Source organism: Esox lucius, chromosome 18 (assembly GCF_011004845.1).
Source record: "Esox lucius isolate fEsoLuc1 chromosome 18, fEsoLuc1.pri, whole genome shotgun sequence".
Taxonomy (NCBI): Eukaryota; Metazoa; Chordata; class Actinopteri; order Esociformes; family Esocidae; genus Esox; species Esox lucius.
Window position 1 is genome coordinate 26,735,672 of NC_047586.1, and position 15,817 is coordinate 26,751,488.

Here is a 15,817-nt window from a genome sequence, read left to right on the forward strand (position 1 = left end):
ATAAATCAATATCTCTATCATTTCAACCACCCCCGGCAACTGCTTTACATAGTTCAAGTAAGTTCTTAGTTTTGGAAAATGGACTGTAAACTAGTGATCCAGTGACTGAAGCTGGGGTAGAGGTGCTGGAGGAGGGGCAGGCTGAGAGACAGCTGGCAGGAATTGGAAGATGGAGTGACCCAGAGAGTAGTGAGACAGTGACTGAACCAACAGAGAGTTACAGTGGTGAGCAAGGATTTGATTTAGGGATTTTAGGAATAAAATCCTGACTCATGAGTATACATCCTTAATGTAAGTGTAGGTATTTTTAAAGTTTTTAATAGATATGGGCTTTATAAGATGTTCATTCAATATATTTGTATTATGTAATGTATTACTAGTTGTCCTATTAGTCTTTACCTCCTTCTTTTAGCCAACCTGCAGGAAAACATAAGGCAAGTGGTTTTGATACCGAATAACGTAAATGTAAATTATTTTATAGGACATAGATATCTGTAAAACATCCAAACCAATGTGACGTAATTTTGTAGATGGGCTATCCTCAGAACATTTTGTTCCCACAATAATTATATAGGAATGCTGCTACATAAAAAATTCTGAATGTGTATACAATGTTTGAAGGGCCAGTATTCTCAGTTTCATGGGACATTTTTAGAATTTCAGGAAATTAGCTTTAAAATAACAAACATATCCTTAGATAATTTGTAGAATTTCAAGAAATTGTTTTAAAAAGTTAAGATGGGGAGGGGTTGAATAAAAAAAATTGTTTTGTGAGAAATTACAGTTTGTAGATTTTTCGAGAGTTTTAAGACGCTGACTACAGTATGATGCTGAGGCTGTGGTGATGAGTTGTTCTGTGACACAAAAAAGGCAATTTATTATTTGGGCCGGTAAACAATATGCTTGGCTGGTGGACAAAGTCCCCTTGGCAGGTGAGCCAAAACGTTAATTTCGGACACTGCCTGCAGCCCATTCGGGTTGCACAGGTAGTCCAGCTCCTCCAGGATGGCACATCCATACGTGCCATTGCAAGAAGGTTTGCTGTGTCTCCCAGTACAGACTCAAGAGCATGGAGGATATTACCAGGAGACGGGCCTTAACACGAGGAGAACGCTCATGATAATGTCGGGTGAGCAGTAGAGAGATGTGACTGTCCTTGGGCAGAATAATTGGGTTAATTTTCTGCATTTGCTTTAGACAGACTCCAACACAGATGAGATTTTCTTCCAAGGTTGGGCTGCAAGGAGTTTCTGCAAGGAGTTTTTTTGGATACAGTTTTGTTTGCCTGGAGGGCTGAGAGTTCTTTGGCGAAAGCTGTGCTTTGTGTGGCTTTTAGGATAACATTCCTAGCTTGGGCCATTTCATCCATGGTACGAGGTAAGGTTTGAATGTTTGTGGGATCTTGCCATATGAACCAGGAATGCTACTCCTCTTACTAAAGATGTAAAGCTGGAGAAGCGTTGGAATACCCATAACGAATCCTAATTCAACCTGCCCGTCTCCTTAAACCGCTTTCAGGTACGCCACAGCACCAATGGCCTTGGTTGAAGCATCCGAGGACACACACAATTCTGTGTGGACTGCTTTTGTGAGTGAGGCTGTTGTATAAGGAAGATTAAGCTGTTTTAGATCCTGGAGCGAATCTTTCCATTGGCTTAATTTGTCGTCCGGGAAGGGTGTGTCCCAGTCTGAAAGTTCAGATGTATATTTTCTGAGAAGGGCCCTTCCCTGGACCGTGACTAGCGCCAGCAGACCCAGGGGATCAAAAACACTGTTAACGGTGTAGAGGACACTACGTCGGGTGAAAGGTTTGATCATGGTTGACACCGAGTACGTGAATGTGTCAGTCATTATCTCCCAGAGCAGACCTAGGCTGTGTGGGCGCTGTTTCTCCACTCAGATCTAAGTCCTTAATTACTGGGGTGCAATCTTCAGGGGTAAAGGCCTCCAGGACAGCCTGACAGTTTGTAGCGAACTTGTGTAGGCACAGGTTTGATTCAGTGAGTGAGGCCTGAGTTTGCTGGAGCACGTCAATTGCCTCTGCTTCAAATGGTACAGATACCAAGCCATCGTCAACATAGAAGTGCCTTTCCACAAACTTGACAGTATCGGCACCATGCTCCTGTGCACCTTCCCTGATGGCTCTTCGCAGCCCGTAAATGGCCACAGCAGGAGAGGGCTCATTGTCGAAGACGTGGACCTTCATCCGGTACTCAACAACTTTATTGCAGTCATTGTCCTTGTACCATAAAAAACAGAGGAAGTTGCAGTGTTCTTCGCACACCAAGAAACAATTAAACATCTGCTGAATGTCCACAACAACCCCCCACTTCTCTTTCCAGAAGTGCAGCAAGACACAGAGGAGAGAGTTATTGAGGTCTGGGTCAGTGAGGATCACATCATTGAAGGAGACGCCAAAGTACTGGGCGCTGGAGTCAAAGACCACCCTGATCTGATTGGGTTTTTGTGGGTGGTAGACCCCAACGGTTGGGAGATACCAGCACTCCTCCTCCTCTCTCAGTGGCGGCACTAACTCTGTATGTCCGTTGGCAAAGATTTTCTCCAAGAAAGCCACATACTGGTCTCTCATCTCAGGTTTCCTTTTCAGATTTCGTTGCATGGATGCAAACCAGTTGACCGCCTGCACTTTGTTGTTTGGCAAAGGTTACCGTGGGGCTCTGAACGGCAGTGGGGTGACCAAACTGTTAGAGTCATCTCTGCAGACATTTGTGTTCATGATCTTTAGGAAGGTGATGTCTTCCATTGATAGAGCTGGTTGATTGTCATGTTCTGTTCAGTGGAACACTGTCCAAGCATCTTCTGTTTCCTTACTAAGCCTATTAAAGCTTCTCCTTAAAATGCATAAAGCTTATGCAGGGTGCGAAAATAGAATGACGACCACTGTCTAGCACGTTTGTCTTAAAGGTGTTGACTGTCGGCTTGTGGACATTACCAAGGCACACTTCTCCTATTACTACCCAGTCAGGTCCAGACGTTGGGCAAAGGGGGCGTTATGTGGTCCGTTGACCTGCTGCCTCACCTTGTGTACCTGAAGGACGTCTCGTCCGAGTAGCAAGAGTATTTCAGCTTCTTGGTACAGCTCAGGGATGTGCTTGGCAATGTGACGAATATGACGCGGGTGTAAAACTGCGTCCGGTGTTGGAATCTCAGATGAAACTTGATGAGTGGTGGGAGAGATATGAGAACCCTTCCATTCAGTGACTCGATCTGAAATCCTTCTGCCTTCTTGCCCGATGTTTCAACGATGCCAGAGTAGTTTCTAAGGAAGTATGAAAATGGTTTGCTTTCCACATTGAACCGTTCAAAGAACTCTGGTCTAGCTAGTGAGCGGTTGCTCAGGTCGTCCAGAATTACATAGGCTTTGATAGCCATGTGCTTGGAACCCTTGGGGTAAATCTTCACAAAGCAGATCTTTGAACATGAGCAGCTCCACTGACCTTAGCCGCAAACCTCTGTGCAGCTTGTTGCAACAACAGCAGTGTTCAAATGATCTTCTCCCTCCCCGCCGTTCTCTTGTGACGGTGAAGGAGCCTTTAGGGATTGTGATGGACCCGGATGCATGGCCGCATCATGATAGGTACTGTCGCATTCAGAACATTTTACAAAGGACTTGCAATCTTTGGCTACATGAGAGATGGAAGAACAGCATTTGAAGCATATCCCACTCTCTTTAGGGAAACCCTTTCTGTCGTTGAGTTTGCTTCTGAATGTTCTGCATTTTTTAAGTGGATGAGGTTTGTAATGAAATGGGCAGTTCTTGTTAGGGTCATTGGTTATAGAAACATCTGTTTTGTTTAATGAGATGGGTTTGTTGGTATTACAGTTCTTTACAATGGATTTATCTGTTTTTGTGAGTGTTGCTGGGCTGCTTTGACGCATGAAGTTAGGGTCATTTCGCTTCTTTGCTTCATTGCACACAAAGTTGCAAAAATACTCAAATGGTGGGAAGTCACCATTGCCTCTATGCTCCTTTCAAACCGGAAGTGATGTCATAGTAAGACGACAATATAAAATGAAGCAATGTGACAAATATTGTTAACTACTTTTCATTAAAAAATTATTTTAACAAAAGGCCGTAGGGCAACACAAGGAGCACTGCCAGAGCCCTACAGAATCACCTCCAGCAGGTTAATGGTGTGCATATTTCCGACCAAACTGTCAAAAACAGACTCCATGAGGGTGGTATGAGGACCTGACGTCCTCTAGTGGGACCTGTGCTCACAATCCAGCACTGTTCAGCTTGATTGGCATTCGCCAGTGAACACCAGAATTGGCAGGTGCCCCGTTCTCTTCACAGATGAAAGGACGACTGCACTGAGCACATGTGACGGACTAGAAGTGAGGTCACAGGAGTGAACGTTGGCGCGGTTGACTGCCGCTACTCTCCGGGCCCTCTTTTTATAATTTTTTGTCCTTTGATCTCTCGCTTTTTCTACTCACCTTAGCAAGGTTGTAATCTTATTTGGCTAACAATTAGACTATCCGGTGTGTATGCTTGGACTAGCTTACCGGTTTACATACTGCCGGGCTCCCGCTCTTCACTGGGCTGTTTTCCCTGCCCGGAGCCCTCGTTTGGCTCAACATCGTCTCCGGCAACCATGTGGGTTAACAAGTTATTTGTATGGTTTGTGCTTGCCTGGTGCTTGCCCTGTCATTCATTCTCAATCCAACAACAGCGGTACTCCAATACACAGCTGCTGAGCTCCTGCAACTACGTTTTCACCTGTCTGATCCACATCGTTGTCTGGATATTGTTCGTCATTCCCATCGGAAGTATATCCATCGTGGACAGAGTTATCACATCAACGACTCCAAACCAATACAATCCAGCTGTCCGTCTTCAACTTGCCAACCCCCAAAAAACTCCAGATGGAAAGTTGACTACAGTGTCATAGCCAGCCTAGCCAGGTCGGCTAACACCAGCATCCAATATGACCACAACAACATCAGATTATTCAAAATCCGCTCTCTTACGAACAAAAGTCCTCTCCTCCAGGATCTTTTGTGTGATCGTAAGTTTGACTTTCTCTGTTTGACTGAAACATGGCAATAACCTAACGACTTCTCACAACTGAATGAATCTACTCCTCCTGGGTGTGTTTACATCAGTCAACCCCGTGAATCAGGCAGAGGGGAGGTCTCGCCAAATTATATCGTGAGAAGTTTCTCCTGTCTCTGCGTCTGTTCACGTTTAATTTGAAACCATCACCCTACAGCTGAATGGGCCCACTCCTACTACTATGGCAACTGTCTATCTTCCACCCAAGCCCAATAATGATTTTATAAACGAATTCAGCGCTTTTCTTACACATATCTGCTCACTTTCTCCTAACCGAATATTCATCTCATCTTCATCCGCTTATCCGGTATCAGGTCGTGGGGGCAGAAGCTCCAGCAGGGGACCCCAAACTTCCCTTTCCCAAGCCACATTTGCCAGCTCTGACTGGGGCATCCCGAGGCGTTCCCAGGCCAATGTCGAAATATAATCTCTCAACCTAGTCCTGGGCCTACCCCGAGGTCTCCTCCCAGCTGGACGTGCCTGGAACACCTCCCTAGGGAGACGTCCTGGGGGCATCCTACCAGATGCCCAAACCACCTCAACTGGCTCCTTTCGATGCAAAGGAGCAGCAGCTCTACTCAGAGTTCCTCACGGATGGCTGAGCTTCTCACCCTAACCCTAAGGGAGAAGCCAGCCACCCTTCTGAGAAAAACCATTTCAGCTGCTTGTACTCACGATCTTGTTCTTTCCATCATGACCCAGCCTTCATGACCATAGGTGAGGGTAGGAACGAAAATTGACCAGTATATTCGAGAGCTTTGCCTTCCGGCTGAGCTCTCTTTTCGTCAAAACGGTGCGGTAAAGCGAATGCAATACCGCCCCCGCTGCTCCGATTCTCTGGCCAATCTCCCGCTCCATTGTCCCCTCACTCGCAAACAAGACCCTGCGATACTTAAACTCCTTTACTTGGGGTAACGCCTCATTCCCTACCTGGAGGAGGCACTCCATTGGTTTCCTGCTGAGAACCATGGCCTCAGATTTTTGAGGTGCTAATCCTCATCCCAACCGCTTTGCACTCAGCTGCGAACCGGTCCAGTGAGTGCTGAAGGTCAGACCGTTGTCAACAGAATATTGTTGGTGGATTTTAATATACATATGGATAATATCAATAATGCTTATACAAGGGATTTTACATCTTGCCTAGACAGTTTTGGAATGGAGCAACATATCAACTTTCCCACTCACTCCAAAGGTCATGTTTTGGACTTGATATGCTGCTCTTGTGTTACTCCAACTGGTTGTACTGCTGATGATCTTCCCATCTCTGATCATATGTTAATATCTTTTAATATTAACTTAACACTGTCCAAAATAAAACTGCCACGTGTCATCTCATTCCGTAACATTAAGGACATTTACTTAAACATCGTCTCTCGTGATATAAAAACACGGATCAGATCAAAGTAAAAGGTTGTCGCTTGGAACACCTTTACAAGAAAACTGGACTCATTGTGCACAAAGAAATGTATAAAGACCACATTCTAAACTACAAGGACGCATTTTCTACAGCCAAATCCACTTATTATGGCTTAATTAGTTCAGGTGAAGGAAACACCAGAGCCCTGTTCTCAGCCCTTCATGGTCAACAACATTTTACGACCCCCCAGACTCTCTTGCACCTCATCTGTAGTCAGATGCCTATTGCAGCTCCCTAATGTAATTTTTTAATGCCAAAGTACATAAGATCCACCAGCAACTGACAACTACTACCTCTCACAGTCTCTTTCTCAGGTCTCTCAGCACCACTTTCTCGTGCATTTTCGAGTTTCACGGTTCCTTCTGTTGCTGAAATATCTGGCCTTATTCAAAAGTCAAAGCCAATCAGAGTCAGCAAGACTCTCTGCCTACCACCCTGGTAAAAGTCTGCTTACCCTCTCTCTCCTCCCTAATATTATACATTCTTCTCTCACCTCTGGCGCTGTTCCTTCACCTCTAAAATCTGCTGCAATAACTCCTATACTTACAAAACATGGTGCAGACCCCAACAATTTCAATAACCTCTGTCCTATTTCTAACCTGCCTTTTCTATCTAAAATCCTCGAAAAAACTGTTGCATCTCAGGTTCATGCACCTCTATGTAGAATTCCAATCTGGCTTCCGCCCCTGCCATAGCACTGAAACAGCACAGGTAAAAATCACTAATGATCTTCTCATGGCATGGACTATTAACCATTCTCATCCTCCTTGATCTGAGTGCGGCCTTTGACAACATCTCTCATAACCTCCTCCTTGACAGACTAGTCTATATTGGTATAACTAACACACCTTTGGACTGGTTTAAATCTCTCTGGCCGCACTCATTTCATCCAACTCAGAACTTTCAAATCACATCCATCTCCTGTCATTACCGGTGTTCCCCAGGGCTCTGTCCTGGGCCCCCTTCTGTTTATCATTTATCTACTTCCTTTGGTCATATCTTTTGTGTATTCAATATCCATTTCCACTGCTATGTGGATGACACCCAGCTATACCTGTCAACAAAACCTAACTCAACCCTCCCACCCACCTCCCTCTCTGATTGCTTAACAGAAATCAAATCCTGGTTTTCCTGCAACTTCCTCAAACTTAAACGAGATCCCCAGCCCTCAACCAGTGGTGACTTTGGCTTCCATTGACCATTGTTACGTCATTTTGTTCTCAACGAATTACACAATGTACAGTAAAGATTTTGATCTTTAATATAATTCCTTCATTTAGACCCGATGTGTGATTTAAGTGTTTAAAATTTAACCAGTGTATTTATGTATGCCAGACCATACCAAAGTTAATGTTTGTCAACTGTGACAGATGAAGTAGTTCAAAGCTAGAGTACTTGTGGAGTGGGCTGCTAAATATTGCAACTTCTAAATAACTCTGGTTTGGAAATGTGTTAGTGTTGGTTTGATATTGCAGTTACAGTGGGTGACCACAGCTGGAGGTGGCACTGCACCTTTTCCAGTTCAGTGGAAGAACACGCTGTTTGTGGTTTCCAACTTCTGAACCGGGAGAGGAAGTAGGCCATCTTTAAAGAGGGAATGGGTGTTGCCAACCACATGGGTGGTGGTGGTAAAAATGGTGTAAGTTTGAAATTCTGACAGGTGTTGTACTATCTAGTGTGAATCAGAAAATAAAATGTAAATGATTGAATAAGTGTATCTGTAGAGAACAGAATGCAAAGCTGACAGGCCACGGGCTGAAATGAAATTCAACTTAACACAAACACAGAATTTTAGTGGATGTGGGAGTTCTTGAATGCACCCTCGACCATCCTGTTACGTAACTGTAAGGGGTTTACTGTTGTTTTAGGTACTAATCTGGAATTTTGTGTTTAGCTTGACCTTTGTCCATACTCTGCCTATCACGTTTCTCATAGATAGTTTTTTTGGTGCCAGAGAAATAGCGTCAAAGAGTTTTTTCACAAACTACCTTTTATTCTCAAGTACCTTAACCTATATACTAAATTTACTGAAGACATTAACCTTTCAATTAAGTTGGATAGTTACAGAGGTACCATCTGGTCAATCATTATACATTGTAAACAATGGGCATACAGAAAGATGGACATTCTACTTCACCTGTCTCCCTGAGTACTGAGAATGAGATTCCACTCTCCATTAAAAACAACAATGTTCTAGAAATGCAGGTGCCAGACCTATAATCAGGTGTCCCTAGAGCACAACGAGACAAGGGAACCGTCCGACATCCACTGCACACATCCACCTCAGATGATTTGCCCCACCCTCAGGCATTGTAGGCATGCCTCGACCAGCACGTTGGGATGGAAGGGGTCTTTGAATTGAACGGATATAGACTCTTTATATAAATATAGAATAGTTTTTTGTCATTCCACTGGGAAACCTTCATTAGCTGACCTGGACCACAGTGACCTGTAGGGTTATCGCCTGTCCTTGTGCATATAAACACCACAGCATGGGGCGTGGACATATGGGCAGGCAGTTATAGTTAGCTGTCACGCACACAAGGCCACCAGACAGCCGGTGATGTTGCTAGTGCGCTGGCTCTGCTGTTGTTAGTAATGTGATTTCCTTGATACTTCTTGTCCTCCCTTGGCCCTGCTGCTTCGACAGCCCAGTCAGATAAGTCCTGAATACACAGACACACCAGCTGATGCTATAGGTTACTGGACTGGAAGTGATACTTATCAAGCAGCCAACCAGCTGACCTGAATCCCCCACCTCACCCCCCCCGTTTCTCACTCTCCCTTACAAACCACTCTCACTCTTTTTAATACTAATCTTCTTTGTCACAATCTCCCTCAGTCTCTTGCTGTCACTCCCTCCATCTCTGCCAGTTTCTCTCGCTCTCTTAAATGAGTCTTCCTCTCCCTGAGTCTCCCTCGCCCTCCCTCCCCCCAATCTCCCTCGCCCTCCCACCCCCCAGTCTCCCTCCCTCCTCTCTCCTCCCCCCTCTCCCCCAAACCCCTCCTTCTCTCTATTTTCTCCCCCTCTCCACTTCTCCCCATCTGTCTCAATTTCTGTCTTATACTAATCATTTGCCTCTACTTCTCCACTTTCATCTCTTTTTTTATTACTGTCTGGCATCTGACATTTACCTGGTAATTACTTGGACAAATTGTCACTTCTACTAAATTAACATACTTATCTATTTGGTTGGGATGCTTCGCTGGCGTTTGATTTTATCTATTAAAGCCAGACTTTAATTATAATGGTAGGTCTCTCCTTATCTACTCACAGAGTTGGTTCCCAAGATCTGTAGGTTTGGTTTGTCCGCCTCCAGTAGCTTACGGACCATCTTGAGGAAACTCTCCACAAACAAGTTGATGCTCTGACAGTGGCACGCCATCAACAATTGGTCCAGTGCCTCCATGGCTATACACACATACCTGAACGAACACACACACACACAAACATACAATATAAAGTATACCACCAACAACTCATGTTTTAAGATTAGTACATTTGGTTAGAAAGGTATTTTTAGAGCTTTCTGAGCCATCATGGACTACAATTGACCAACCCCTGTGCAGTATATCAATGGCTGTGGTTTAACTGTGATAGTGCTGACCCATAGCGATGTCTGGCCACGTCCCTCGAGAGCCTCTCAGACAAGTATGCCCCAATACGGTCCAGCTTTTCTGGAGCTGACAGAGCATAGAACGTCAACTTCTCCATGTTAGCCTTCACCAAGCCGTCCTACAGAGAGACAATAAAAGATAACATTGAAAAGTGTTCGGGTTCTTGTTTCTACTTCCCAACAGGAGTGGTTAATTTGAGTCGGATCCTGCCGGAACAAGATCCAGCACCTCTCAGATTTTCATAAGTTTGTTCCAGCACCTACTTTTCACAGATCCGTTAAGCTGCACATTACTTGTCTTTTTCAGTGTATACAGCTCCGGAAACAAGAGACCACTGCACCTTTTTCTTTCCTTTCCAAAAAAGTTGAAAAGGAAGGTTTTGAGTGAGGAACAGAAGAGTTCAATTTGCAGTGGTCTCTTAATATTAACCCATCTGTTCCTCACTCAAAACCTTCCTTTTTGAAAAATTTTTTGAAAGAAAAGGAAAAGAAGCAGTGGTTTTAATTTTTTACGGAGCTGTATATGCATCACTGACACAAAAGTACATCCACACATGCAAGCACACACAGTTCATCATAATGGCATCATTTAAATGGTCTTGGAGCACACACATTATATATGTGGGGCAGTAGGTAGGCGAGTTGTTAAATTTGAAACAGTTAATGGAAAGGTTACTGATACAAATCTAAAAGACAAGGACGTCGATAAAAATATTTTAAACCCATCTGGTGTCCTTAATCCCATCAGCCAGGAAATAACCCACAGTCCTCTCTAATAACATCAACTCACACAAGCATTTACATCCAGCAAAAGTTTACATCCAGAGTGACTTACAGGAACAATAGAGTAAGGTGCGTTGCTTAAGATTAGTTACAGTTTCTGTGTCCGGAGCTTAGAACCCTAATTTAGAAACAGACTCGGGCAAGCACACACACAACCAAGGAAATGAGGTCTCGGAGTGCTCAAATCTCAGATGTCATGCTAACTACAGATCAGAACGATACACTATTCAGTTTTTTTTTATCGTTCATTAATGAAATAATTGTAATAATCTGACTTTCCTAACACAATGGTGGTAACATCTTTAAAATGTCTTCAATAGCAGATTTCTTTTCTTGTCAATTGTCCTTCCATTTCTATAACCCTTTTTTCCAAAAAAGTTGGGACACTGAGTAAAATGTAATGAAAAACAGAATACAATGATCATGCAAATCATGTAAACCCTATATTCAATAGAAAATAGTACGAAGACAACATATCAAATGTTGAAACTGAAATGTTTTATTGTTTTTTGGAAAATACATGCGCACTTTGAATTTGATGCCAGGGAACACATTTCAATTTTTTTTTTCTTTATAGTAATTTCGGTTTTATTTAATTCATGTATGTATACACCTCAAGGCTAAAATTAAATATAGGTGTCCATGTTAATGCCTGTTAAATTTGAATGGGCTGAAATGTCAGGTGGTGGAACCAATAAGTCAAATGGTGCAACCAGATTTACGTTTAGACCAATTGAAAAGAGTAATGTTTGATGTTTGTGAACACATTCATTGCATTTTAAGGATAATATACAACTTTCTGTATGATAGTGTTATCTAAAGTTTTTTTAATTTTTTATTGTAGATGCTATTATCAAGCAAAAAGAAGTCAGCACGACTTAGAGCTTGTTTAAACGGTAATCCACTTGCAAGGGCAGAGTACCTTGCCAAAAGGAAAGCGAGGTACTGTGTTAATATCTGGAAGAATTACCACTAAAATGACTATGGTCTTATTTGTTTTCTTGGTATGGTTTTATTACATGGATTATTATTACTTAAATAGTAGTGTTCCATGTTACAGTACAGCTTACTGTATTAATTTGAATTATTAACTTTCATTATCCATGCTATTTAATCAATAAATTGATTTTAAAATTTCTGATTAATTTAAATAATAGGGTTGTAAATTTGTCAATATGTTTTTTAGTTATCAAAAGATAGTGAAAGCACTAGTCAGTCAGCTCCCCAAGGCAGGACAGGAGAAAATAAGGCAGCAATGGAAGGACTACCAAAGAAAACACAGGGAAAGACAAAGGGCAGTTTACAAAATAACGAACTAAACACCAGAACCTATTAATTCAACAATCACAGATGAACTGGTTCATCTAGCAGAGGCACAAACTAACCCTCCTGATCAAACAAATGATGCCCATAAAATCAAGAAACCAGACAAGCCTAGTTCAGATTCGAAATCGGGTCGCCCACGTGAAGTGCTGTGTAGTTAGCCACTAAACCACAGAGATGTACTTTCGTGAGGTGTCAGTATAGTCTCTTGTCTCCAACCTGAATAAATCCTCTATTGCAACTGGCCATTTTAATGGTTAATTGTTCATTTGTGAATGAAACTGATACAGTTAAACTGACTAACATTTCTAACTAAGTTTACCTCTACCACAAACAGCGACTTTGTATTGCGTTTGCCACTGGCCGTTTTAATAGCGTATTAGACAGTAATAAGCTTTACCGGTACCTACTAACTTACTGGAATAGTCAGTAAGTTTTGATAATAGCCAAAGCTATTTCATTTCATGGCATAGGAATGTATTTTTTTCTTTCATGGCAAAACAACATACTTTTATACAGTAACCATCAATAAATGCGACAATAACTAACCTTTTCTCTCATCAAGTGAAAAGATGAGAGAATCATGGAGCAGAAATAATTAATAAATGTTGTTGCTCTCAAAAGATTCGAATGTAGGTCTTCTATACGAGGGACACTGTCGTTAACCACTACGCCACAGAATTACAAGTTTTAGCAGACTCCATTGAGGATTGTGTTAAATAGGCTTACTAGTATCTACGAACTTCCTAGGAATAATCATAAGAATTGAGCAATTGCAAGCGAGACTGAAGATGAACTATTCCATGCCAGAAACAGTTGCAATATAACCGTAAACGGTTCTATTTCAGGCTTACCTTAATGTAGATACTAACTGTTTTAACCAGCGAAGTAATTGTCTAAACTGAATAATTCATAATGTGTACTACGCAGCGCCTGCCAGGAGATACGAACTCGGGGACCTATAGTTTACAAGTCCTTTTCTCTAGCCACTACGCTATTTAACAAGGGGCGGTCTGTCGGTCGATCAGTGACATTAGCTCTTCTTAGCCGGCTCTGCTTACGCGGTCTGGCAAAAAAAAGAAAAAAAAGATTCTGAGACTAAAAAAAGCAATGGCAACAGCCAAACTAACCACAGGTAAATTGCGGAAGAACATTGAAAGATAAAGAAAAAGTGAGTGAAGTGAAGGGGTAAAAAAAATTGGCCCAGCAAAGAAAGCAGAAAGTAGTACAATTAATTCATCGCAATGAAAACAGCCGCTACCCGGCAAAAAAGATACTGTGACAAAAAACAAGGACAAACAACAGTTGCCACTCAAAGCTGAACAGTACAGACTGCGACAGTTTCAAGCGAAACACCTGAATTAAAAAATAAACCCAGCATACAATTGTGAACCTCCAGTGCCTGAGCCATACTTGAAAGAATGTTTGATAGTTTATACACTGAAGTTATGTTCAGGCTTATGAGTTCATACTGTACATTTGAAGTAGCAACACTATTTTAAAATATGTTCAATAATGTGTTCAGAAAAACATTAGTTACAGCCTTCCTTAATAAATTATACATAACTTAAAATAATATTATTTGCAGAATAAATAGTTCCAAGCTTTAAAATAAACCATAAGAAAATGCATAAACATTTTTTGTTGATAATCATTTGTTATTGAGCCGTGGCGCTACCAGTCAGGTGGCCCAACCAAGTCATGGTCAGGTGGTGCCACCAATTTTCATTGCAACTGTAAAGTTGAGTCATAAAATTTACTTCAACACTTCATGTAATGTATACAAATACTTTTAAAAATGTTGATTTTTGTCTCTGTGGTGAATTGGATGTTTAAAACATCCAAAGTCAGTTTCCAAGAAATGTAATAGAAGTGCCAAATAATAAAGAACTGAAAGGGGAATGCATTATTTGTTATGTATTTAAGACAGTATACTGATTCATATGTACTTACTTTCAGTTGTGGTAAATATATTAACAGTTTATTATTTAACTTTCAAATACGGTTGTGCCACCTGACATTTCTTGGGTGGTGAATTCAAAAATCTTTTAAAATGCATAAATGCCATCTTAAAAGCTATAAAACAAACAAGAATACATTATTGTGAACATAAAAATGCATTTTACATCCATTTTGATGTGCATAATATTTTTTTCATTTTAACAACCTTATTTATCATTGACCCACATACAGGTTTTGGAGCAACATATGCAGCCATCCATATTATGTGTTTTTCAGGAAAGGCCTTGCTTATTTCAGCAGAACGATGCCAAACCACATTCTGCATGTATAACTCTTTAGTAAAAGAATATGGGTGCTAAACTGGCCTGCCAGACCTGTCTCCTATTGAAAACATTTGGCACATTATGAAATGACAAATTCAGGAAAGAGGACCCCAAACTGTTGAGCAGCTGCAATCTGATAAAGCAAGAATGGGAATACATTTCACTTTCAAAACTAGAGCAATTGGTCTCCTCAGTTCCCAAATGCATACAGAGATTTGTTAAAAGAAGGGGTGATGCAACACAGTGGAAAATATTTTTTGACACGTGTTGCTGGCATCAAATTCAAAATGGGAATGTATTTTTCTAAAAATGTCTCAGTTTCAACATCTGATATGTTTTCTTTGTACTATTTTCAACTAAATATAGGGATGAATGATTTGCACATCATAGCATTCTGTTTTTATTTGCATCTTCCACAGCGTCCCAACTTTTTTGGAAAAAAAGTGATTGAGATTGAGACAAAGGAAAGCAATTCAGAGACTCAGGATATATCTATTCTGTCTCACCCTTTATGATCGGTGCAGATGAAAGAAGACACATGAAAGCTAGAAAATATCCTAGGAAGTAGCAGGAGGCATGTAATTGTAATTTTAACTCTCACCTCCGGATCCTCTGGAAATATGTTGTCCACCAGCCTCTTGTAGCGGGGCCGCAAAGCCCCACAGCAACCACACACCCCTACAGAAGAGAGAAAAGAAAAGAGAGAAAGAAAGTTTATAAGAGAGAAAGAGAAAAGAGACAGAGATGACATTATACATTAATCAACCATGTTTGCAACTGCAGACACCCATCATGATAAAACAATAAAATAGGTCACCATTCAAAGTGACGGGACTGGGGTAGAAGCTCACGGCGTTTACCGTTGAGCGTGTGGCCCAGTACACCTCAATGTCAGTCGCATCCACCCTCCAGTTGACTTAAGCACACAACTGTCATGACAAGACTGCATAAGATGTTCACAGCATAGTGATTTAAAGTTTAGACATACAACATCCAACGTCAGGAAACAGAGAGGGAGAGAGGCTTGGCGACAACTACACAGCACTGGAAATACTAGTATATTCCCTCTTTTCACTTGCTGTAAAATAGCTCCCTTATTTAAAACCCACTTTAAAAGGGGTCCAACATCTAAAGAATGTGTTCGCAAAGGAATGCAGGCACAAACACACACACACACACACACACACCTAACATTCAAATCTGTGTTGCGGGCACAGATTTGTGACTAATTTGTCTCACATACAACCTTGACAACCTTGAAGAAAGTTCTGTACAGGCAATTCCAACATTGTGGTCATAATATTTCTTTTTA

The 15,817-nt window shown here is 41.7% G+C and overlaps 1 protein-coding gene across 10 annotated transcripts in view; it reads right to left on the reverse strand.

Moving 5' to 3' along the window:
- Nucleotides 1-15,817, reverse strand: part of LOC105008239 (protein EFR3 homolog B) — a 129,410-nt gene that overhangs the window by 86,979 nt on the left and 26,614 nt on the right. For 9 of the 10 annotated variants that reach the window (XM_020044410.3, XM_013132905.4, XM_013132903.4 and 6 more), the window contains 3 exons: nucleotides 15,107-15,183; nucleotides 10,106-10,233; nucleotides 9,773-9,923 (listed from right to left, as the gene is read on the reverse strand). In XM_020044410.3, coding sequence (XP_019899969.1) covers nucleotides 9,773-9,923; nucleotides 10,106-10,233; nucleotides 15,107-15,183 — 356 coding nt within the window. Of the gene's footprint in view, nucleotides 1-9,772; nucleotides 9,924-10,105; nucleotides 10,234-15,106; nucleotides 15,184-15,322; nucleotides 15,347-15,817 lie in introns of those variants that run through there. The other variant, XM_013132907.4, reaches the window with a different exon arrangement.